This window comes from Salmo salar, chromosome 19 (assembly GCF_965601325.2).
Source record: "Salmo salar chromosome 19, fSalSal1, whole genome shotgun sequence".
NCBI classification, from domain to species: domain Eukaryota; kingdom Metazoa; phylum Chordata; class Actinopteri; order Salmoniformes; family Salmonidae; genus Salmo; species Salmo salar.
This window is the reverse complement of record NC_138309.1, coordinates 70,500,142-70,526,850: the sequence shown is the minus strand read 5'-3', so window position 1 is coordinate 70,526,850 and position 26,709 is coordinate 70,500,142. Positions and strand designations below refer to the sequence as shown.

At 41.1% G+C, this 26,709-nt stretch overlaps 1 protein-coding gene across 2 annotated transcripts in view; it reads left to right on the top strand.

Annotated features, from left to right (window-relative positions):
* The window catches only part of cpn1 (carboxypeptidase N, polypeptide 1), a 185,866-nt gene that overhangs the window by 55,444 nt on the left and 103,713 nt on the right, over positions 1 to 26,709 (top strand). For both annotated transcript variants that reach the window (XM_045701860.2, NM_001141729.1), the window contains exon 3: positions 21,308 to 21,463. In XM_045701860.2, the coding sequence (XP_045557816.1) occupies positions 21,308 to 21,463 (156 nt within the window). The remainder of the gene's footprint in view (positions 1 to 21,307; positions 21,464 to 26,709) is intronic.

Genomic DNA, 26,709 nt, shown 5'->3' with positions numbered 1-26,709 from the left:
GCTGTGAAAGCCTGTTTGCAGATGAAGAGAGAGGTCCCAATGAATGTCCCAAGAGACTAAGGGTATATCCTATATGCATAGGTTATACACTACCATTCAAAAGTTTGGGGTCACCTGCCTTGTTGATAATGTTGTTAAGAAGGCAGAGCCACACTTTATTATAGACAGACTTCTCCCCATCTTAGCTACTGTTGCATCAACATGTTTTCACCATGACAGTTTATAATCGAGGGTTACTCCAAGCAGTTTAGTCACCTTAACTTGCTCAATATCCACATTATTCATTACAAGATTTAGTTGAGGATTGGAGTTTAATAAATGATTTGTCCCAAATACAATGCTTTTAGTGTTTTAAATATTTACGACTAACTTACACTACCGTTCAAAAGTTTGGGGTCACTTAGAAATGTCCTTGTTTTTGAAAGAAAAGCACATTTTTGGCCCATTAAAATAACATCAAATTGATCATAAATACAGTGTAGACATTGTTAATGTTGTAAATGACTATTGTAGCTGGAAACGGCAGATTTTTGTTATGGAATATCTACATGGCGTACAGAGACCCATTATCAGCAACCATCACTCCGGTTTTCCAATGGCACGTTGTTTTAGCTAATCCAAGTTTATCATTTTAAAAGGCTAATTGATCATTAGAAAACTTTTGCAATTATGTTAGCACTGCTGAAAACAGTCGTGCTGATTAAAGAAGCAATACAACTGGCCTTCTTTAGACTAGTTGAGTATCTGGAGCATCAGCATTTGTGGGTTCGATTACAGACTCAAAATGGCCAGAAACAAAGCACTTTCTTCTGAAACTCGTCAGTCTATTCTTGTTCTGAGAAATAAAAGCTATCCCATGCGAGAAATTGCAAAGAAACCGAAGATCTCATACAACGCTGTGTACTAATCCCTTCACAGAACAGCGTAAACTGGCTCTAACAGAATAGAAAGAGAAGTGGGTGGTCGCCGTGCACAACTGAGCAAGAGGACAACTACATTAGAGTGTCTAGTTTGAGAAACATACGCCTCACATGTCCTCAACTGGCAGCTTCATTAAATAGTACCCGCTAAACACCAGTCTCAACATCAACAATGAAGAGGCGACTCCGGGATGCTGACGTGTTTAAATATGTTGTAATTGTGTCAACATTGATTAATCACATATCACAATCCTGCAATAAAGAGGGGAAGGGGTTCTGTCTCTAATGTGTCTGTGTTTCTGTATTGTATTCTCAAATGAACGTTTCCTTTTGTCTAGTTGTAAGATCTCCAATCTGTTTTATTTCTCTGTATAGCAGCTATGTGAAAACATTTTGCAGCTTATCATATGTCATGCATCACCAATGCAGCCATAGGCCTACAGTATGATGGCATTACTAGCCTTATGGGCCTTATCTGTCATCTGAAGCAGAGAATAGCTAAGCTCACACATTGTTTACATGTTGAGCTATATGTTCTCAATTTAATATGATACCAGTAAACAATGTACAGTATATGAGGAAAACCATATACCAGATTTTGTACAGTACATGCCTTTTAAGTGCTGACATAAAATCGTTCAGTGCAAATACAAACCATGCAATTTAGGTACAATATGAAAATAAGGAGATGACAGTTAAGCTAGAAGAGATAAGCATTACAGGTAACATTTTGTGAGGTTTATTTTATTGATTTTAACTCATTTTAGCAATGTTGCTCGCAAAATGATTGTAGTTGTTCCCATAGATAGAGAAACCATGTACTGTATATGCATCACAGACCCTGGATAAGCTAGTGACTGGTCAGCTAACCTTTTAGGTCAATAATATGCTGATTTTATTAACATTTTGTTGGCTTTATAATCGTGAGAGAAATTGACTTTCCCTTTATTTCTTCAACTAGCGACTTGGCTAGTTGAGGGTTGGTGTTGTCAAGGTACTAGCCAGCTAGCCAACTTGCACCATAGCTAGGCTGCTTGGAAAAGACGTGAACCCGGGAGTCTGGCTAGCAAGCTAGATAGCTAGCAAATAACATTACAATGTCAACTAATGAAACAGATACAATTTGCAGTACTAGCAATGCAAACCGATGGTCATATCTAGCGACCATGCATGAAATGCTGTAATATGAATCTGCAGATAGCTAAAGCTAACCAACTAGGTTTAATATTAGCTAGCTAGCTAACATTAGGCTATAACTAGCAATGCAAATGGTTTTTGAGATAAGTATAATATTAATACACAGATCATACACGTAACGTTAGTTAACAAGCCAGTCAGCTAACATTAGCTAGCTATCTAACAGCATGCTTAAACTTCCAATGAAAATGACTCTACTACCGCATGGACAAAAAGGCTTCTCAACAGTTTTTACTCCCAAGCCATAAGACTCCTGAACAGGTAATCAAATGGCTACCCGAACTATTCGCATTGTGCCCCCCCCCCACCCCTCTTTTTACGCTGCTGCTACTCTCTGTTTATCATATATGCATAGCCACTTTAACTATACATTCATGTACATACTACCTCAATTGGGCCGACCAACCAGTGCTCCCGCACATTGGCTAACCGGGCTATCTGCATTGTGTCCCACCCACCACCCGCCAACCCCTCTTTTATGCTACTGCTACTCTCTGTTCATCATATATGCATAGTCACTTTAACCATATAACATGTACATACTACCTCAATCAGTCTGACTAACCGGTGTCTGTATGTAGCCTGTCTTTTACTGTTGTTTTATTTCTTTACCTACCTATTGTTCACCTAATACCTTTTTTTGCAGTATTGCATTTCACTGTAAGGTGTTGTATTCTGTTGTATACTTGTTGTATTCGGCACACGTGACAAATAAACTTTGATTTGATTTTATCACATACGCCCATAAATCAGTAATGCCATCATAGTGTATGCCATATGATAAGTTGCAAAATGGATTCATATAGCTGATATACTGAAGGAGAGAGACAATCAAATAAATAATTTGAGAATACAACACAGAAAAACAGACACATTAGAGACAGAACCCTTCCCTTTTTTATTGCAGTATTGTGATATGTGATTAATCAACATTTTACACTAGTTCATTTTGAATAATAGTTTAATCAACACTTCACTTCAAGATGTACAGAATAAGCTAACTCGTATATAAGGATTTGATCTCTTAGTCTAAACAACAATAGATAATTGAGTAGTAACAAGTAGGCTATTATTACGAAAGCATTATTTCAGGTGAACAAAAAAAACTCCATACCAGCGGTGACCAACCTTGCTCCCCTGATATACAACATTTGCAAACGTAGGTAAGCCTACACATGCTGTATAACCCTTAGCATATAGGATATACCCTTAGTCTCTTGGGACATTCCTTGAGACCTCTCACTTCATCTGCAAACAGGCTTTCACAGCTTTCCATATCCGAGGACAGAAAACATCTCAAATAAACAGGCTTCATTATACTCAAATTAGACAACACTGAATATTATGTTGCTATTATATCTCTGTCCTCAAAGTTTTCCCCTCTAGGGAATGTCCTCCCACAAAATTAACAGTGCCTATCCAGTAGCTAGCTTAGGCAGCCAATTGTGCCTAGGTTATCCAGTAGCCTACACTTTCCCTTTACTGACAGCTGGAGCTGCAATTTCAACCTCTTATCTACACATTTGGAGACAGTGTTTTTAATTTCCAATGATTACATTAAGATAGCTAGCTAATAAAAAGTTAGCTAGCTAGCTGAGCACGCTCAGGGTGTGAGCTGCTAGCAGCGCTCAGGGGCCACAAGTGGCCTAACATAGCCAGCTATCTAGCTAACAATACATCATTTTTAAAACATTGTTTAAATGTATTTACTTCCTTGAATATGTTCTCCTGTTGCCTCCATTTTTTGGGTCTTAACAAAAACAAAATAATGGGTAAACTTCACAACATTTTCATTGGTAGAAAAGGAAAAAAGTATATTTGTCACCAGAGCGATTTAGAAGATGTTGTGACGTTTGACTTTACCAGCGTAATCCACTTTCAATTTCAATAAATTTAAATTGCAGACTGTTGGCCACACTAGCACTTGAAACTAACATAAGCAACATTTACCCAGACGGAAAGCGGTGAAGCACATAACACCCCTTCTACAGGTGTGTGGGGGACAGGTTCTTGAAATGTAACGTCCAATCATAATCTTGCCTCTGGGAACCAGCGGACAATTCAAACCGTTTTTGCAATAAAACATTCTCCAACCTCCAAGGGAGACGTGATAACCATGTGATTTTTGAGGTATGGCAAAGCGAGACTAACCCTCAATATAGTTTTGTTATCTCACCCATATTCACAATTAAATTCAAGTGAGATTAACTATCAATAAGGCATGAGGTCAGATCAGCTACAAACATTCATAGCGCATCAAACCAACCTCTCCACCGTAGCTAGCTATTCAAACCAATGCTCTATATCTACATTCAATAGCGTAATTTTGTGACAGTTTCATCAAGGAGAAGTATAACATTATAGCTATATCTATTCTTACCTTAATTGTCTGTATTAGTTACTCTTTGGCCATATCTCCAATATTATTTGCAGTCTCAAAGTCATTCATGCAGTGCATTCGGAAAGTATTCAGACCCCTTGACTTTTTCCACATTTTGTTACATTACAGCCTTATTCTAAAATCCATTAAATATTTTTTTCCCCTCATCAATCTACACACAATACCCCATAATAACAAAGTAAAAAATTAGCAAAAATGTTTGTTTTTTAAATGTTTTGGGTTTGTCATTATGGGCTATTGTGTGTAGATTGATGAGAAAAAAACCTATGTTTAATCCAATGTAGAAATATTTTATTTATTTAACCTTTATTCAACTAGGCATGTCAGTTCAGAACAAATTCTTATTTACAATGACGGCCTAGGAACAGTGGGTTAACTGCCTTGTTCAGGGGCAGAAAGACAGATTTTTACCTTGTCAGCTCGGGGATTCGATCTAGAAACATTTCGGTTACTGGCCCAACACTATAACCACTATAAAAAGGCTATAATGTAACAAAATGTGGAAAAAGAAAAGTTGTCTGAATATTTAACAAATGCACTGTATAAGTGTCCAGGCGATGTTCTGCACTAAGATGGCATTTGACTGATGTTGCAGCATCATAGCCTGATTTATCCTCACTTTCTGGCAGTTGTGCAATTCATAAACAACTTAGCTATTGAAATGCAAGCAGCAGATGATGAGACCAGTTACAGAAAGTATTACAATATCAAAACGTAAACGTAACATTATTTCACTCAAGTCAACCTTACCAACATGATTGGAATACAGTCATCAGTACTATTCATATTAACCTACTGGACCTCCTCACAAACAAACAAGAATATAAAATAAAGATTATTCACTTAATTTTAAATGTTGATGTAATGGTGAATGAATCACACATTGAATGACTTAAATGTGGTAGCGGCAAGCTGTCCCTCTCAGTCCAATCACCAAAGACGGCTATAGTAGAGGGAGAGAGGTTACAAGAGAAAAGGATGGGGGTTCAGATCTCCTGGAGACTTACCCTCCTGTAGCTTAATTGAGGACAGACGTTCCGCTAGCAATAATCTAACCACATTGTCCGATTTCAAAAAGTGTTTACAGCGAAAGCAAAACATTAGATTATGTTAGGAGAGTACATAGCCAAAAATAATCACACAGCCATTTTCCAAGCAAGCATATATGTCACAAAAACCCAAAACACAGCTAAATGAAGCACTAACCTTTGATGATCTTCATCAGATGACACTCCTAGGACATTATGTTATAAAATACATGCATGTTTTGTTCAATCAAGTTCATATTTATATCAAAAAACAGCTTTTTACATTGGCGTGTGATGTTCAGAAAATGTATTCCCACCGAAAACTTCCGGTGAATTTACTAAATTACTCATCATAAACGTTGCCAAAATACATAACAATTAGTTTAAGAATTATAGATACAGAACTCCTTTATGCAATCGCTATGTCAGATTTTAAAATAGCTTTTCGGCGAAAGCACATTTTGCAATATTCTGAGTACATAGCTCAGCCATCATGGCTAGCTATTTTGACACCCGCCAAGTTCGGGGCTCACTAAACTCTGAATTATTATTAGAAAAATTGTATTACCTTTGCTGATCTTTGTCAGAATGCACTCCCAGGATTGCTACTTCCACAAGAAATGTTGTTTTTGTTCCAAATAATCCATAGTTATATCCAAATACCGCTGTTTTGTTCATGCGTTCAGGTAACTATCCAAACGGTGACGTGCGAACGCATTTCGTGACAAAACATTTCAAAATATTCTATTACTGTACTTCGAAGCATGTCAAACGTTGTTTAAAATCAATTTTTATGCAATTTTTCTCGTAAAATAGCGATAATATTCCAACCGGGCGACGTTGTATTCATTCAAAGGCTGAAAGGAAAAAATTGAGAATTCTCATGAACGCGCATCTCCAGTGTCACTGTCCCCAGCCTGACCACTCACAAACAGAGCTGCTGTACATCGCCCAGAGACTGCAGACACCCCATTACACTTTCTGGCGCCTTCTGAGAGCCAATGGAAGCCTTAGAAAATGTCACGTTACAGCAGAGATGCTGTATTTTCGATAGAGATGCAACTGAAGGACAACAAATTGTCAGACAGGGCACTTCCCATATAGAATCTTCTCAGGTTTTGGCCTGCCATAAGAGTTCTGTTATAATCACAGACACCATTCAAACAAACTTTAGAGTGTTTTCTATCCAAATCTACTAATATGCATATTCTCGTTTCTGGGCAAGAGTAGTAACCAGTTTAAATTGGGTACGTTTTTTATCCGGCCGTGCAAATACTGCCCCCTAGCCCCAACAGGTTAAAAGATAATTTACCACCTTCACGAGTGCAGTCTCAGTGCTATGATGGGGTTAAAAACCAGACTGAAGCATTTCGTATACATTATTTGTCTTCAGGAAGGCAGTGAGTTGCTGCGCAACAGCTTTAAAACATTTTTAGCAAAATGGGAGATTCGATATAGGCCAATAGATTTTTTGTTTTTTTGGGGTCAAAGTTTGGCTTATTCAGGAGAGGCTTTATTGCTGCCACTTTCAATGAGTTTGATACACATCCGGAGGATAGGGAGCCATTACCTATGTTCAACATAGGAGGGCCAAGCACAGGAAGTAGCTCTTTCAGTAGTTTAGTTGGAATAGAGTCCAGTATGCAGCTGGAAGGTTTAGAGGCTATGACTGTTTTCATGAATGTGTCAAGCGATAAAAGATTAAAAGACTTGACTGTCTCAATTGATCCTAGGTCCTGGCATTTCTGTGCAGACTCAGGACAACTGAGCTTTGGAGAAATACGCAGATTCAAGGAGGAGTCCGTAATTTGCTTTCTAATGATCTGGATCTTTTCGTCAAAGAAGTTCATCACTGCTGAATTTAAAGCCATCCTCTCTTGGTGAATGCTGCTTTTTAGTTAGCTTTGCAACAGTGTCAAAAATACATTTTGGTTGTTCTTATTCTCCTCAATTAGGTTGGAAAAATAGAATGATCGAGCAGCAGTGAGGAATCTTTGATATTGCATGGTAATGTCTTTCCAAGCTAGTCGGAAGAGTTCCAGTTTGGGGAGCGTCATTTCCATTCCAATTTCCTGGAAGCTTGCTTCAGGGCTCGGGTATTTTCTGTATATCAGGGAGCTAATTTCTTTTGACAAATGTTTTTTGTTTTTAGGGGTGCGACTGCATCTAGGGGATTACGCAAGGTTAAATTTAGATCCTCAGTTAGGTGGTTAACCGATTTTTGTACTCCAACGTCCTTGGGTAGGTGGAGGGAGTCTGCAAGGGCATCTAGGAATTTTGGGGTTGTCCAAGGATTTATAGCACAGCTTTTGATGATCTTTGGTTGGGTTCTAAACAGATTATTGTTGTGATTGCAAATGTAATAAGATAGTGGTCCGATAGTCCAGGATTATGAGGAAAAACATTTAGATCCACAATATTCATTCCACGGGACAAAACTAGATCTAGTGTATGACTGTGGCAATGAGTAGGTCCGGAGACATGTTGGACAAAACCAACTGAGTCGATGACGGCTACGAAGCCTTTGGAGTGGGTCTGTGGACTTTTCCATGTGACTATTGAAGTCACCAAATATTAGAATATTATCTGCCATGACAACAAGGTCCGATAGGAATTCAGGGAACTCAGTGGGTTCGCTCTATATGGCCCAGGAGTCCTGTAAACAGTAGCTGTAAAGAACAAACGCATTAATTTTGTTTTTTGTAAATTGAAATTTGCTGTTGTAAATGTAAGCAACACCTCTGTCTTTGCGGGATGCACGGGGGATGTGGTATTCATATTTATTATGGATCCCCATTAGCTGCTACTCATCCTGGGGTCCAGCAAAATTAAGGCAATTGTACAATTTTAAAAACATTACAATACATTCACAGATTTCATAACACATTGTGTGCCCTCAGGCCTACTCCACCACACAACATCCATGTGTACGTGTGTGTATAGTGTGCATGTTATCGTGTGTGTGTGTATGCATGTGTCTGTGCCTATGTATGTGTTGCTTCACAGTCCCCGCTGTTCAATAAGGTGTATTTTTATACGTTTTTTGTTTTTTTACGCCTTTTTCTCCACAATTTCGTGGTATCCAATTGGTGGTTACAGTTTTTTCTCATCGCTGCAACTCCCGTATGGACTCGGGAGAGGCGAAGTCTAGAGCCATGTGTCCTCCGAAACACAACCCGACTGCTTCTTGACACAATGCCCACTTAACCCGGAAGCCAGTGTGTTGGAAGAAACCCCATGCACCTGGCGACCTTGTCAGCGTGCTCTGCGCCCGGCCCGCCACAGGAGTCGCTAGTGCACGATGGGACAAGGACACCCCTGCCGGCCAAATCCTTTAAATCCAAATCCTTTAAATCAAATTTTACAAATTGCATCAGTTACTTGATGTGGAGTAGAGTTCCATGAAGTCATGGCTCTATGTAGTACTGTGCACCTACCATAGTCTGTTCTGGACTTGGGGACTGTGAAGAGACCTCTTGTGGAATGTCTTGTGGGGTATGCATGGTGTAACTAGGAGGAGAGGCCTCATTTAACATAGTAGTTTCATCAGGTTTGAGCCATGTTTCAGTCAGGCCAATCACATCAAGATTATGATCAGTGATTAGTTCATTGACTATGACTGCCTTGGAAGTGAGGGATCTAACATTAAGTTGCCGTATTTTGAGATGTGAGAGATCGCAATCTCTTTCAATAATAACAGGAATGGACGAGGGCCCTATTCTAGTGAGATTGCTAAGTGAACACGGCGATGTTTTGTTTTGCCCGACCTAAATCGAGGCACAGAGTAGGGAAAGCTGAGTGGTCTCAATGGGGAAAGCTGAGTTGACTATACTGACTGTGCCAGTGGCAGACTCCACTAAGCTGGCAGGCTGACTAACTGCCTGCTGCCTGGCCTGCACCCTATCTCATTTTGGAGCTAGAGGATTTAGAGCCCTGTCTATGTTGATAGAAAAGATGAGAGCAATGCTCCAGCTAGGACTGACCACAATTCCTGACCACAACTACTAATCACTTCCACACAACTACTGACCACAACTAATCACCACAACTACACATCTACTGACCACAACCACACAACTACTGACCACACAACTACTGACCACAAATACTGACCACAACTCCTGGCCACAACTACTAACCACATCCACACAACTACTGACCAAAACCATATAACTAACTACTGACAAAATCCACACAACTACTGCCCACAACCACACACCGACTGACCACACAACTACTGACTACAGTTAATGAACACAACCACACAATTACACAACTACTGACCAGAAATACTGACCACAACTACTAACCAGAACCACACAACTACTGACCACAACTTACAACCACATCTACTGACCACGTCCACACAACTACTGACCATAACTACTGACCACAATTCTTGACCACAACTAATCACCACAACCACATATCTGCTGACAACAACAACTGACCACAACCACACAACTACTGATCACAACTACTGACTGTACCTACTGACCACAACTACTGACCACAACCACACAACTAATGACCACAACCACATACCTACTGACAATAACCACACAACTACTGACTACAACTAATGACCACAACTACTGACCACAATCACACAACTACTGACCACAACAACACAACACCTGACCACAACAGCACAACTAATGACCACAACTATTAATTTAAACCACTGACCACAATTTGACTCGTTTCATAAATCTAGTCTATGTCGCCAGTCGTGACTTCACAGAAGAGGCGTTTTGAACATTTATTTAATTTTTTTTTTTATCAAAATGCGTTTTGGGCAGAAATGCCTTCTTGAACATTTGAACTTTCATGTGCCTTAATAACAAACGTGTATGCCATCTGTAAATACAAATAAAGGTGTTAAATTACAAGCCTAGAAAAAGGCAGTAACCTTCCTACTAGCCATGATTGACTGAGATATGAATGGGCTGGACATGCCGAGAGATGAGTTTCGGATTGGTCTGCCGTGTAGCATCTTCTGTCTATAAAATAAACAGCTCGTTATGAGTAGATAATCCTTTCTACTGCAATTATTTCTAAAGATATAACGTTAGCCATGGAGAACTGCAAATGTTTTGCTACTGCTCTTAATAACATTGCTGCCCTGAATTTATCAGGCGTAAATCGACAATGGTCAGTGGGAAAATGTTGTGATGGACTACTATCAGGAGGATGATTGTACCATGCTGGCTCTCTCTGATTCTGAAAATGAATCAGATGATGTGAACCACAGTGACTTGACACAACGTGCCAAGCAAGCTTTTCAAACAAAACGGAAACAACACAGGACGTCTTATTTAATGAAAGGGGTTGCAGTCTGCTGTGAAGCGTTCATCCATGTATATGGGTAAGAGTCTAGCTACAGTTTCAGATATTATACGTTTCTAATTAGCCTAATGTTACCTAGCTAACTAGCTAACATTGAACTTCTTTGGTTAACTTTAGCTAGTTATGACAATCGGTTTGTATTTCATAGTTAGCTAGCTAGCTCCATGTCTAAACAAAATACCCCAAGTTAAAGTGTACTGTTAGCTAGCTGATGTAAGATGGCTAGCATTACGTGTATGATCTGTGTAGTAATATTATCTCAGAAAGCCATTTGCATTGCTAGTTATAGCCTAATGTTAGCTAGCTAACGAATTAACACTGAACTATCTTTCACTATGACAATGTGTTTGTATTGGTAGTACTCTATGGATTTGGATTATGGTTCATTGTTTAGCTAGCTAGCTACAAGTCTAAACAAAAGACGCCAATTCACCAGATGATTACATGTCTTTCAGCATCAGTAGAACACGCCTGACTCTCCTCCACCAGTCATACAAGGAGAATGGTTTTATGCCTCCCATCAAAAAGAGAGCTGGCCCAAGCAAGCACTTGTTCAGAGTGAACGGTCTGTCGACCAGAAGATGGTTGCTGACTGCAAGACCACCTGTCAAGACCTGCAGTTGTCTCTGGGGGCACTATTGAACCAGCAAGCAAAGACATCAGGAATGCTTTACAGCTTTGATTTTGCTCAACAAGTAAGCAATATGTCCTATTTTATACTGATTAAGGACATAGATGATAGATACACACACACACACACAAACAAAATATACATATATGGGAAGCAGGCAAATGCGTTTCGAGCTGTGTAAAGACAGACTGACAGGGGTGTGACAGTTCATTTTAATTTATCTTAATGTTATTTTGTTGTTCGCAGGTGCACTATTCTTCTGACTCTATGCAGCCAGGTCCCATCTACTTGTTTGGTGTCTGCTGTGAAGGAAAACCACAACAAGTCAATTACTTGATTGATGAAGGCATGTCATCCACCTCTACCATCCATTCCATTAGCCAACGTGCAATCACTGGAGAATAAACTGTATGAGCTCCGTTTGAGACTATCTTACCAACGGGACATTAAAACTATGTTTCACACAGTCGTGGCTGAACGACGACACGGATAATTCACAGTTGGCTGGGTTTTCCGTGCATCGGCAGGACATAACAGCTACGTCTGGTAAGATGAGGGGTGGGGGTGTGTGTCTATTTGTCAATAACAGTTGGTGCACGGTGTCTAACATTAAGGTTGTCTTGAGGTATTGCTCTCCTGAGGTAGAGTACCTCATGTTAAGCTCTAGACCACACTATCTACCAAGAGAGTTTTCTTCTATATTTTTCGCAGCCATCTATTTACCACCAGAAACTGATGCTGGCATTAAGACTGCTCTCAACAAGCTGTTTAAGGCCATAAGGAACCAAGAAAATGCTCATCCAGAAGCGCTATCCGTAGCTGTTGTGAGCAAGACCTTTAAACAGGTCAACATTCACAAGGGCCAGACGGATTACCAGGACGTGTACTCAGAGCATGCACGGACTAACTGCCAAGTGTCTTTACTGATATTTTCAACCTCTCCCTGACCGAATCTGTAATACTTACATGTTTCAAGCAGACCACCATAGTCCCTGTGCCTAAGAAAGTGAAGGTAACCTGCCTAAATGACTACCGCCCCGTAGCACTCACGTTGGTAGCCATGAAGTGCTTTGAAAGGCTGGTCATGGCTCACATCAACACCATCATCCCAGAAACCCTAGACCCACTCCAATTTGCATACCGCTACAACAAATACACAGATGACGCAATCTCTATCACACTCCACACTGCCCTTTCCCACCTGGACAAAAGGAACACCTATGTGAGAATGCTGTTCATTGACTATAGCGCAGCATTCAACACCATAGTGCCCACAAAGCTCATCACTAAGCTAAGGACCCTGGGACTAAATGCCTCCCTCTGCAACTGGATCCTGGACTTCCTGACGGGCCACGACCAGGTGGTAAGGGTTGGCAACCAGATATCTGCCACGCTGATTCTAAACACGGGGGCCCCCTGTTCACCCACGACTGCGTGGCCAAGCACGACTCCAACATCATCATTAAGTTTGCTGACGACACAACGATGCAAGGCCTGATCACCGACAATGATGAGACAGCCCATAGAGAGGAGGTCAGAGACCTGGCAGTGTGGTTCCAGGAGAACAACCTCTCCCTCAAAGTTAGCAATACAAAGGAGATGATCGTGGATTACAGGAAAACGCGGACCGAACACGCCCCCATTCACATTGACTGGGCTGTAGTGGAGCAGGTTGAGAGTTTCAAGTTCCTTGGTGTCCACATCACCAACAAACTGTCGTGGTCCAAACACACCAAGAAAGTCATGAAGAGGGCTAGACAACACCTTTTCCCCTCAGGAGACTGGAAAGATTTGGCATGGGTCCCTAGATCCTCAAAAAGTTCTACAGCTGCACCATCGAGAGCATCCTGACCGGTTGCATCACCGCCTGGTATGGCAACAGCTCGGCATCTTACTGTAAGTCTCTACAGAGGGTAGTGCGTACAGCCCAGTACATCACTGGGGCCAAGCTTCCTGTCATCCAGAAGCTATATACTAGGCAGCCCAACATGTTTTCAGAGACTTCAGTCACCCAAGTCATAGACTGTTCCCTCTGCTACTGCACAGCAAGCGGTACCGGAGTGCCAAGTCTAGGTCCAAAAGACTCCATAACAACTTCTACCCCCAAGCCATAAGACTGCTGAGCAATTAATCAAATGGCCATCCGGACTATTTGCATTGACCCCCCTTTGTTTTTACACTGCTTCTACTCGCTGCCAGACCCTGAGCTCACCTGCGTGAATTGTTTGTTTGTTTATAGTTATATCATTAAATTTTGTTTAGTTTTGTCACACTTGTCTAAATCTAAGTGCCTCGCAAGATTAAAAGTGTATTGTTCGTGGCATGTGTGACGACCTTAATCCTAACCGTTGTAATATGCGGAAAAACTTTACAATCACTACCGGAGGTTGAATGGATTCAGTGAGTAAATCAACCACCATCACCTATTCCCGTTAGTTTCTGCTCTCGTCCCGAAGATAAAGCTCACACTGTCCAAAACAGCATTGCCTTGCATAATGGTTGTTCTACAAAGTCAAAAAGGGAACTAAGAAGACGCGAGGCTCAAGAGGTGGTATCAGGAACATATTACAGAGGCGGGGATGCCATCACCCGCTCCTGTTGATCACCCTGTCAAACGTGCGGTCATTAAATAACAAACTGGATGAGTTAGCGACAAGGGCTAAATTTGAAGAGGACTGCTTTACAGAAACGTGGCTCAAGCAGATTAATACTGATGTGAACATTGATGGATACAGTCATAAGAGGAGATCGAGACAAAACAACATTACATAAATCAATAGGCGGGGCGCTATGCAACTTTGTAGATAATACTACCACGCAGTGTAATGTGATTGAACAAGTGTGCACCGGAGACTATGAGATTCTCGTTGTATCATTCAGGCCATTCTATCTACCACGCATGTTTGGACAAATTACCATTATTCTGGTCTATGTGCCTAGACCTATCAATAAGGAAGCTGCTGACAGGATTACAGACTGTTTCAGTGCTGCACTTTCACGATCAACTGACCAGCCAGTATTTGTGCTTGGGGATTTTAATATGCTCTCCCTCTCGGCGCACCTCCCCACTCTGCAACAGTACGTTACCTGTCCAACTCGCTCAACTCGCATCCTGTTATGGCAATGCAGAGCACCCATTGGGAAAATGGACCATAACGTTATCAATCTCCTACCGAGATACAGGCAGCAGGTGAAACGTGAAAAACCTGTAGAGAAATCCATTCAGGTATGGACAGAGGAGAGCAGGGAGGAGCTTAAGGATTGCTTTGACGTCACAGACTGGGAGGTGTTCTTTGACTGAGGGATCCCCATGAGTTGACAGACAGCATTACCTCATAGATCCAGTTCTGTGAGAATACTGACATTAACACGAAAACTGTCAGAGTATTTCCCAACAACAAGCCCTGGGTGTCTAAGGACTTGAAAATGTGCCTCAATGAAAGGATGTTTGCATTCCTTAAAGGAGATACTGATTCTGTAAAGGAAAAAGACAATTAATTCAGGTCAAAAATATGGAAAGCAGAAAAGGACTTCAAGGATAAAGTGGAGCAGAAGTTCTGTACTGGCAATCCAAGACAAGCATGGGAAGGACTAAATGCAATGATGGGAAGAGAAAGGACAAGAGAGAACAATAATATGTCAGACTGTTCATCCTTTGTAAACGACCTAAACTGTTTTTATGGAAGATTTGACAAATGTAAACAAATATGTGAGAGTATCGCCATATCCTCTCCTGTCCAGATAACAGAGAACGAGGTGGCCTCATGCTTGTTAAATATTAAGCCACACAAAGCACCGGGCCCAGACAAACTATGGGGCAAAGTACTGAAGGTCTGCGCTGACCAGCTCAAGGGAGTACTCACACGACTGTTTCAACTCCTGCTGACCACCGGTGCCTAAGAAGTCAGTGGCCAAATCACCAAATGACTTTTGGTCAAATGCATGGAAAGGGTTGTTAGTAAGTACCTTACACTTTCCATAGCAGATCAACTGGACCCGTTACAGGTTGCCTATAAGGCCCAGAGGGGGAGTGAGGATTCTACCCTGACCTTGGTGAACATGGTGGCTAGTCACCTTCAACATGCAAAATCATATGCACACATTTTATTTATTGATTTTATTTCAGCTTTCAATACAATGTAAATACACACACTGCTGAAACCACTACTGGACCTGAACATCAACGGAGGCCTCGCAGGTTGGATCAAGGACTTATTAACTGACCGCCCACAGAGGGTCCTCATGAATGGGGCCCTCTCTGATGAACTGACCCTGAACAAGGGGGAACCCCAGGGGTGTGTCCTTTCACCGTTGTTGTTCTCTATCTACACTAATGAGATGAAGATCCGAGGAAACAATGTGAACCTTTTTAAGTACGCGGATGACATGGCTCTGGTAAGACTCGTTTTTAAAGAAGCTACATCAGATGGGGACAGCTATTTTAAATAGACCAATAACCTTCAAGAATGGTGCCGGTCAAGTGCCCTCCACATCAATGTGGAAAAGACAAAGGAGCTGATCATCAATGGTAACAACTTACCAATGTCCCAACCACTCTGAACGACCAACCAGTGGAGGTGGTTGCGTGTTTTAAATACCTAGGGACAGAAATTGATAACAAGCTGAGTTTTACAGAGAATGCAGACTATTTTTTTTAAATCAAGCCAACGCCTGTTCGTAATCAGGAAATTAAAGGGGTTTGGGGTCAGCCAGGATGTTCTTGAGAGGGTGTACAGCAGCTTGGTGGAGAGCATCCTCACGTTTCAATATGACAGTCTGGTATGGTAATCTGAGCATGAGGAGAAAAAGCAAACTGACCAGAATAGTAAACACAGCCAGCAAAGTAATTGATCAACCACAGGCACATTTGAACATTCTGTTCCACAAGGCAACCAAAAAGAAGGCACTGTCTGTCGTTTGCGACCCCTCCCACCCTCTACACCCTCAGTTCGAGAGGCTTCCCTCTGGCCGGCGCTTCAGAATGCCCATGGCCAAGAAGAACGTGTTTAAACATTAATTCGTTCCTTGTGCTATTGGACAACTAAATGCAAAGTAAATTGTATCGGTATATGTACTTATCTATCTAGTGAAGTTGGGACAGTGGTAATTTGTGAGTGAATGTATTAATGCCCTCTATGTTGTTAGTGTATGCAACATGATGGACTGACTGGTTAATATGTGTATGATGTGAGAATGTATGTGATTATTGTGGTAACCCGTGGGGTATTGCGTTGAGCGTGCAGAGATTAACACAGACACAGGGAGGTTCTAGTCAGCAAACACGACTTTACTAACAACAAAATCACCTAGGTTTTGCTCAGCCCTTCTTCTCAGCTTCTGCTCTGTCGGCCTCTCTATTCTCTCCCATGGTGTGTCACCTTGCTCCTTTTATGTCGCCTCTAATTACCTCTACTTGGAGCCATGCATGTCGGGGTGCCCAGCCCGTGTACTCCCAGCAGAGGGAGCCAACGTCGTGGCACTTTACCTCCCCTCTATCACCAACCCCCAGTAGATCTCCCGGGATACCACATTATTTTAATGAAAGGTGATGCCAAAGAAAAATGTCCATCCAGGATGGACAATAAAGTTTTATTCTATTCTATTCTAATCTATGCATAGTCACTTTACCCCTACCAACATGTACACATGACCTTGACTAACCTGTACCCCCGCACATTGACTCGGTGCCGATACCTCCTATATATAGCCTCATTATTGTTATTTTATTGTGTTACTTTATTTTTAAAAATATTTATTTACTTTAGTTTATTGAATAAATATTTTCTTAACTCTATTTTCTTAAAACTGCATTGTTGGTTAAGGGCTTGTAAGTAAGCATTTCACTGTTTTATTCGGCGCATGTGACAAATAAAAATGTATTTGATTTGATTTTACATCACCTGCCATCAAATGGTTGGAGAGTTACTTATCCAATAAAACTCAGAGTATTCTTCAGTGGAAGCTTCTCTAACATCAGATATGTACAGTACGGTATCCCTCAGAGCAGTTGCCTTAGGCTGTTGCTCTTCTCTATTTTTACAAATTATTTGTCACTTGTCTTACAAGAAGCTAAAATAACTGTATTCTGATGATTGCACACTCTACACATCAGCACCTACAGCCAGTGAGCTCATTGAGACACTTAGCAAGGAGTTACAGTCAGTGTCAGAATGGGTAATTAAAAATAAACCGGTCTTAAATAGATCAAAAGCATTGTACTTGTTTCAAAGCATTCTCTTAGTCCTAAACCTGGACTGGATTTGTGCATAAAGGGTGTGACTACTTAACAAGTGTAAGAAACTGAACTCCTAGGAGTAACATTGGATGGTCAGTTACCATGGTCAAGTCATATTGACCAAGTTGTTGTGAAGATGGGTAGAGGTATGTATGTATGTCCTATAAAAAAAAAATGTGTTTTTGACACACAAATCAACTGTACTATTTGTCCAGGCGCTGATCTTGTCCCATCTTGATTACTATCCGGTAATATGGTCAGGTGCAGCAAAGAAAGACCTAGCAAAGAAAGACCTAGCAAAGCTGCAGCTAGCTCAAAACAAAGCAGCCCGCCTTGCCCTTAACTGCGCACACAGAACTAACATCAACAACATGCACAATAGTCTTTCTTGTTTGAGGGTTGAGGAGAAGTGGACTACTTCTCGTCTAGTCTTTTTAAAAAACATTTTGGTGTTGAAAATGCCTAACAACTTGTAGAATCTATTTGCGTACACTTCAAACAGACATACTGTACATATCCCACCAGACACACCACTATGGGTTTCTTTATGGTACCCAAACCAAAAACAGTTTTAATGCATCACTCAGTTATGTATAGAGCCATGTCATCGTGTAATACTCTGGCGGCAGAGATTACTCAGGAAAAAAGTAAGTTTAGCTTAAAAAAAAGGATAAAAAACATGTATCATAGCGCCTCTCCTTTTTCTAAATATCTAATTTAACTGTACTGTATATAAGAATATGAATATGTATATGTGAATAGTGGGTAAATAGCATTTTTGTTGTCTCTTGGTGTTTCCTATTGAGTGTATGAAACATTAGGAACACCTGCTCTTTCCATGACATTGCCAGATCCAGGTGAAACTTAATTCCACTTCAGTCAGTGTAGATGAAAGGGAGGAGACAGATTAAAGAATGATTTTTAAGCCTTGAGACGATTGAGACATGGATTGTGTATGTGTGCATTTCAGTGGGTGAATAGGCAAGACAAAACATTTAAGTACTTTAAAACAGGGAAATGTTAGTACTTGCAAGGCGCACTGGTTTGTGTGTCAATAATTGCAATGCTGCTGTTTGTTTCACATTCAACAGTTTGCTGTGTGGATCAAGAATGGTCTACCACCCAAAGGACATCCAGCCAACTTGAGTCAACTGTGGGAAGCATTGGAGTCATCATGGGCCAGCATCCCAGGGGAACGCTTTCGATACCTTGTAGACTCCATGCTCCAACGAATTGAGGCTGTTCTGAGGGCAAAAGGGGGTGCAACTCAATATTAGGAAAGGTGTTACTAATGTTTTGTACACTCAGTGTGTAACTATTATTTACATTTTAATTTAATGTAATATCTTATGTTGTTCTTGTCTATTACTGTTCTGTACTTTGTCATGTATTTGTACATTTTATATGGACCCCATGAAGAGTAGTTGCTGCATGCTGCATTTTCCCAATTTAACTGGTCTTGGTCTGGACATGGTCTTTATGCACTGGTCCTTGGTCTGGGTTCGGGGCTTTTCGCTCATTTCACCCTTTTCGCCTTTCCGACCATTTCGTGCTTTATAGTTTCTCAAACATTATGCCTTATTTTAGAAGTCATACAATTTGGTTCAAGTACAACAACAATCCCTCACTGTTTAGTGATGTCTATCTGAAAGAGGCAGTAGGTCTTGATAGGATTTGAACCCAGGCCGCCATGGGTTGGCATGTATTTCAAGACTAAGTCACTAACCCTCTGAGCCATGGCAAAAATCAGGGTTGAACACTATGGAAGAGCATGCATGTATGAATTGCTGGTTCCAGTCTTGACTCAATTTCTTGCGTTTACACAAATCTTCTAATATGTATTTTCTATTTTATCCAAAGCAAATTACAGTCATGTGTGGATACATTCGGGTAGTCGTGGGATTCAGACCCACTATCCTGGCACTGCAAGCACCATGCTCTAACTACTAAGCCACAGAGCACCACCATGTGGGTGATGGACACTTCAGGAAAAAGTGTAGGTTATTGACATGCAGAGCCTGCAAGTGGCTCCAACCCTCAAAGAGCACAAACATAGATGTATATTTGGCTCAAACATAGACCTCTATAATGTACTGTACTCTACTATAATGTGCTCTGTACTGTAATGTCCTTTACTGCTCTGTAATGTACTTTCCTGAACTATACTCTTCTGTACTGAACTATACTGTAATGAACTGTACTGTACTGAACTATACAGTACTGAACTATACTGTACTGAACTGTACATTATTGTACTGTACCTTACTGTACTATACTGTACTTTACTGTACTGAATAATAGTTTACTGAACTGACCTATATTGTACTGAACTGTACTGTACAGAGCTATACTTTACTCAAGTTTACTTGAGGGGCGGCAGGTAGCCTAGTGGTTAGCGCATTGGGCCAGTAACCGAAAGATTGCTAAATCGAATCCCCGAGCTGATAAGGTAAAAATCAGTCATTTTGCCCCTGAACAAGGCAGTTAACCCACTGTTCCTAGGCTATCATTGTAAATAGGATTTTGTCTTAACTGACTTGCCTAGTTAAATAAAGGATAAAAAAAAAAAATACAATTAAAATTTCTCCACTTGATCTTATTTTTACCCATTTAAACTGGTCTTGGTCTGGTCATGGTCTCGATCCACTTGTCCTTGGTCTGGGTCTGAGAAAATCTAGTCTTGGTCTAGATCTAAAGGGGTACGGTCTTGACCATCTCTGGTACTCACACCAATGTTATACTTTTCAATCCATGTGGGTAGTGGACCTGTGCACACTTCAGGAAACACTGTAGAGTATTGAGATGCATGGCCAGCAGGGGGATCTATTCCCTCCAAGAGTGACTTGAATTGTCAGGCCCAAACTCACTCAACTTCATTGGCTCACAGCGGCCATGACGTTTAAGATATCAACTTCATTTATAATACATTTCAATATCTTGGTCTATGGATGCTGTGCAGCAAGTTTGGGAGAAATTGGTTTCGTGGTGTCTGAGGAGATGTTGTTTAAGAGGTTAAAAATGTAGAAGAATTTATACTATTTTCAAAACGTTGGATAATCCATCACTGTGATGTCATTGGTCCAAGAGGCAAATGTATTCCTTTCCTTTCGGTAAACATATGTACCAAATTCTAAGACTCTAGGTTGAACAAGGAGTCGGCTGCCCTTTTGAATTCAAAGTCTGTTTATAGCGCCACCATTTGACCGAGTTGTATTTGTGCATCAAGTTACAGAATCCCATGAATACAATAAGGTTAACCCCTAATAGTGTACGCCAACAAATACAATAGGGTTTCACCAGCTTTTCTGGTGTGTATGGCCTACAATGTGTATGTTCTAAATGCTGACTTAGTGCTTAGGCACCTAAAACAAAAAGAGCACTACACCCCTGACCATAGTACTGGTAATTATTGATTGTTTAAAATTATTCAAAGTAAAACCATAAAGTACCCATTGTTTAATCCCTCTTACCAGAGGAACATCAGTTGAAATAGGACTTTAAGATATAGTGTAACCTCATTGGATATTTCTTCTGTTTGTCCATCAGGGTCCTGAGTTCAATGGCTACCTAGTTGGGCGAGGCAACTCCAGGGAGGTGGACCTGAACCGGAATTTTCCAGACCTGAACGCTCTCATGTACTACTACGAGAAGACTAATGGTCGGAACCATCACCTGCCCCTGCCTGATAACTGGGAGCATCAGGTATGTACCAGACAGCCCTGCAGATCAACCACAAGACCGAGTACAGGAAGAATACATGGGGTTAATTAATAATTGGGGCTAGGGGACAGCATTTTCACGGCCGGATGAAAAACGTACCCAATTTGAACAGGTTACTACTCTGGCCCAGAAACTAGAATATGCATATTATTAGTGGATTTGGATAGAAAACACTCTGAAGTTTCTAAAACTGTTTGAATGCGAACCTAACGAACCTAACGCGCGAACAAAATGCAGTATTTGGACATAAATATGAGCTTTATCGAACATTTATTGTGGAGCTGGGATTCCTAGGAGTGCCTTCTGATGAAGATAATCAAAGGTAAGTGAATATTTATAATGTAATTTCTAAGTTTTATTGACTCCAAGATGGCGGGTTTCTGTTTGCTAGTTGTTAGTGTCATCTGGGCTGTACTCAGATTATTGCAAATTGTGCTTTCGCCGTGAACCTTTTTTGAAATCTGACAAAGCGATTACATTTAGAAGTGTATCTATAATTCTGTGCATAACACTTCTATATTGATCAAACATTTTGATGAGTATTTCTGTAATATGTGTGCTCATTGTGCTGATTCACCAGAGGTTTGGAGGGAAAATATTTCAACATTACGTGCCAATGTAAAATGCTGTTTTTGGATAAAAATATGAACTTTATCGAGCAAAACATACATGTATTGTGTAACATAATGTCCTAGGAGTGTCATCTGATGAAGATCGTCAAAGGTTAGTGCATCATTTAGCTGTGTTTTGTGATGCATCTAGTTGCTTGGAAAATGTCTGTGATTTATTTTTGTCAATGTACTCTCCTAACATAATCTAATTTTATGCTTTCGCCGTAAAGCCTTTTTGAAATCGGACAATGTGGTTGGATTTGCGAGAAGTTTATCTTTAAAATGGTATAAAATAGTTGATTGTTTGAGAAAATGGAATTATGAGATTTTAGCTGTTTTGAATTTGGCGCTCTGATTTTCCACTGGCTGTTGTCAAAATCAATCCCGTTAACGGGATAAGAACGGAAGGGGTCCCCAAGAGGTTTTAAGTCCAGGGGTTGGAACCCAACATTTTTTCCAACAGTTTTTTTTCTGAACAGAAACACAATTTTTTTTGCTTTCTTTCCACTGTTCCGACTAGCAAAATAAAATTCTGAACCGGTTTGAACCCCAACAAAGTCCCGGTTTATATAAACACAGCAAAAAAATGTACGTCCTCTCACTGTCAACTGCCTTTATTTTCAGCAAACTGAACATGTGTAAATATTTGTATGAACGTAACAAGATTCAACAACTGAGACAAACTGAACAAGTTCCACAGACATGTGACTAACAGAAATGGAATTATGTGTCCCAGAACAAAGGGGGGGGGGGGGGGGGGTTAAAATCAAAAGTAACAGTCAGAATCTGGTGTGGCCACCAGTTGCATTAAGTACTGCAGTGCATCTCCTCCTCATGGACTGCACCAGATTTGCCAGATCTTGCTGAGAGATGTTACCTCACTCTTCCACCAAGGCACATGCTAGTTCCTGGACATTTCTAGGGGGAATAGCCCTAGCCCTCACCCTCCGATCCAACAGGTCCCAGGCGTGCTCCATGGGATTGAGATCCGGGCTGTTCGCTGGCCATGGCAGAACACAGACATTCCTGTCTTGCGGGAAATCACGCACAGAACGAGCAGTATGGCTGGTGGCATTGTCATGCTGGTGGGTCATGTCAGGATGAGCCTGCAGGAAGGGTACCACATGAGGGAGGAGGATGTCTTCCCTCTAACGTACAGCGTTGAGATTGCCTGCAATGACGACAAGCTCAGTCCGATGATGCTGTGACACACCGCCCAAGACCATGACGGACCCTCCACCTCCAAATCGGTCCCGCTCCAGAGTACAGGCCTCGGTGTAACACTCATTCCTTCGATGATAAACGCACCTAAACCTTTAACAATGAAGATCTGTGAAGTTACTTGGATTTTTATGAATTATCTTTGAAAGACAGGGTCCTGATAAAAGGATGTTTCTTTTTTTGCTGAGTTTAGTTTCTTTTTGTTCCCTTTTTAACGTGCGAAATCAATAGTTTTTTTTTACATTTAGCTCAGATAGAGCAGACTGTTGTGTGTGTTGTTATTAGGAAAGTTATGTTACATGTTGCTTGTTGTGGTAAATTCCTGTTTATTACTACAGTGTGTAGTGTGAGGTGATATGCTGTGATTACTCACTGTGGATATAGGCCTAGAGCAGAAATGCAAGAGCAGTGAATGTCCTTGCCAGTCGTTGACTAGCCTAATCCATGAACCAGTCTGCAATGGATAACTGCTAGGAAGAAAGAAAAAGGAGTTGTGTAAAAATGGTCGATTTCCACATATTAGAAAACATTTATATTATCACACACTCAAACCAATGATGCTATTAACACTACAATTGCCTGGCCTTTCATGATGCTGGGCTTCATCTTTAGCATACAGATGCATCAGATGCATATCAACCCACAAGATGCACAAACATGAAAACCAACGCTTGATAAATAGTGCATAAACAAATGTAAAGCATGTTTGCATAAATAAATATTTGTGTAAATATATACATGTAAAAATAGAACAACAATAATTATTTGTTTAGATAGAGTCAAGGATATGTTTTGTTTAATTCTACAAAGTCCAAGTGAAAAATGTGGTCCGAAAGCCAATTTTCGACACTTCAAGCCAAAGACCCATCAACAATCTAACAGTCTAATAAATACATTTAATATATGCTATCTGAAGAATAATACATTTGTTGTGTTCATAAAGATCTTAGGTAACATTAAAATACTAAAAAACAATTATTTCTAAGAGCATAATAACATTTCATTTATTTTAGGCTACAAGTAAAAACAAAAGTCTATCACAAAAGTCCATTATAACTTTGTTTTGGCAGGTCTAAAGAAAAATTGTGAAAATAAGAAAATATATTTAAAAGAATACAGAATAGCATATTTTAAGCTTATAATGTTACTAGTTTTTGCTTAGTAGCCAGAACAATGGTGCCGAGCGAGTGGTCATGTGCTGAATGCATGGACAGAGCAGATATTCTTGTGAACATTTGGAAATAAAGCTGGTACCTCTTGAATTTTGAGAGTTATTTGACAAAGGTAAGTGTCATAGAAACTGAAGAATATGATCTTTCTGATACTAGGTAGACATCAAAATGTTTTACCTGCATAAAGTGATGCTCCTTTCCCTGCATCTGTCAAATACAAGGTGCGCCCATCTCTTCATGTACGACTTAACAACTGATAATATTGTCACTAATCAACTTTTGTCAATTTAATCTTCTCTATAGGCTGCCTTATTATGTGTGAAATTACACTGCTCAAAAAAATAAAGGGAACACTAAAATAACACATCATAGATCTGAATGAAAGAAATAATCTTATTAAATACTTTTTTCTTTACATAGTTGAATGTGCTGACAACAATATCACACAAAAATAATCAATGGAAATCCAATTTATCAACCCATGGAGGTCTGGATTTGGAGTCACACTCAAATTAAAGTGGAAAATCACACTACAGGCTGATCCAACTTTGATGTAATGTCCTTAAAACAAGTCAAAATGAGGCTCAGTAGTGTGTGTGGCCTCCACGTGCCTGTTTGACCTCCCTACAACGCCTGGGCATGCTCCTGATGAGGTGGCGGATGGTCTCCCGAGGGATCTCCTCCCAGACCTGGACTAAAGCATCCGCCAACTCCTGGACAGTCTGTGGTGCAACGTGACGTTGGTGGATGGAGCGAGACATGGTGTCCCAGATGTGCTCAATTGGATTCAGGTCTGGGGAACGGGCGGGCTAGTCCATAGCATCAATGCCTTCCTCTTGCAGGAACTGCTGACACACTCCAGCCACATGAGGTCTAGCATTGTCTTGCATTAGGAGGAACCCAGGGCCAACCGCACCAGCATATGGTCTCACAAGGGGTCTGAGGATCTCATCTCGGTACCTAATGGCAGTCAGGCTACCTCTGGCGAGCACATGGAGGGCTGTGCGGCCCCCCAAAGAAATGCCACCCCACACCATGACTGACCCACCGCCAAACCGGTCATGCTGGAGGATGTTGCAGGCAGCAGAACGTTCTCCACGGCGTCTCCAGACTCTGTCACGTCTGTCACGTGCTCAGTGTGAACCTGCTTTCATCTGTGAAGAGCACAGGGCGCCAGTGGCGAATTTGCCAATCTTGGTGTTGTCTGGAAAATGCCAAACGTCCTGCACGGTGTTGGGCTGTAAGCACAACCCCCACCTGTGGACGTCGGGCCCTCATACCACCCTCATGGAGTCTGTTTCTGACCGTTTGAGCAGACACATGCACATTTGTGGCCTGCTGTAGGTCATTTTGCAGGGCTCTGGCAGTGCTCCTCCTGCTCCTCCTTGCACAAAGGCGGAGGTAGCGGTCCTGCTGCTGGGTTGTTGCCCTCCTACGGCCTCCTCCACGTCTCCTGATGTACTGGCCTGTCTCCTGGTAGCGCCTCCATGCTCTGGACACTACGCTGACAGACACAGCAAACCTTCTTGCCACAGCTCGCATTGATGTGCCATCCTGGATGAGCTGCACTACCCGAGCCACTTGTGTGGGTTGTAGACTCCGTCTCATGCTACCACTAGAGTGAAAGCACCGCCAGCATTCAAAAGTGACCAAAACATCAGCCAGGAAGCATAGGAACTGAGAAGTGGTCTATGGTCACCACTTGTAGAACCACTCCTTTATTGGGGGTGTCTTGCTAATTGCCTATAATTTCCACCTGTTGTCTATTCCATTTGCGCAACAGCATGTGACATTTATTGTCAATCAGTGTTGCTTCCTAAGTGGACAGTTTGATTTCACAGAAGTGTAATTGACTTGGAGTTACATTGTGTTGTTTAAGTGTTCCCTTTATTTTTTTGAGCAGTGTATAAACTGAGTATACCAAACATTAGCAACACCTTCCTAATATTGAGTTGCACCCTCTATTCGTCAGAGCATGGACTCTAGAAGGTGTCGAAAGCGTTCCCCAGGGATGCTGGTGTAAGGGGTGCTTACTGGCGGCAGAGAAGTCAGGCGCAGGAGAGCAAAAACTGTGTTTACAACGGAGCAGTTTAACCTCTTGGGGCTAGGTGGGACGCTAGCGTGCCACCCGTGGTGCACTCCATCAACAGCAGGTGCATTTCAAGAGCGGCAAATTTGAATCCAAATAAATGTCAAAATTCAAATTTTTCAAAAATACAACTAT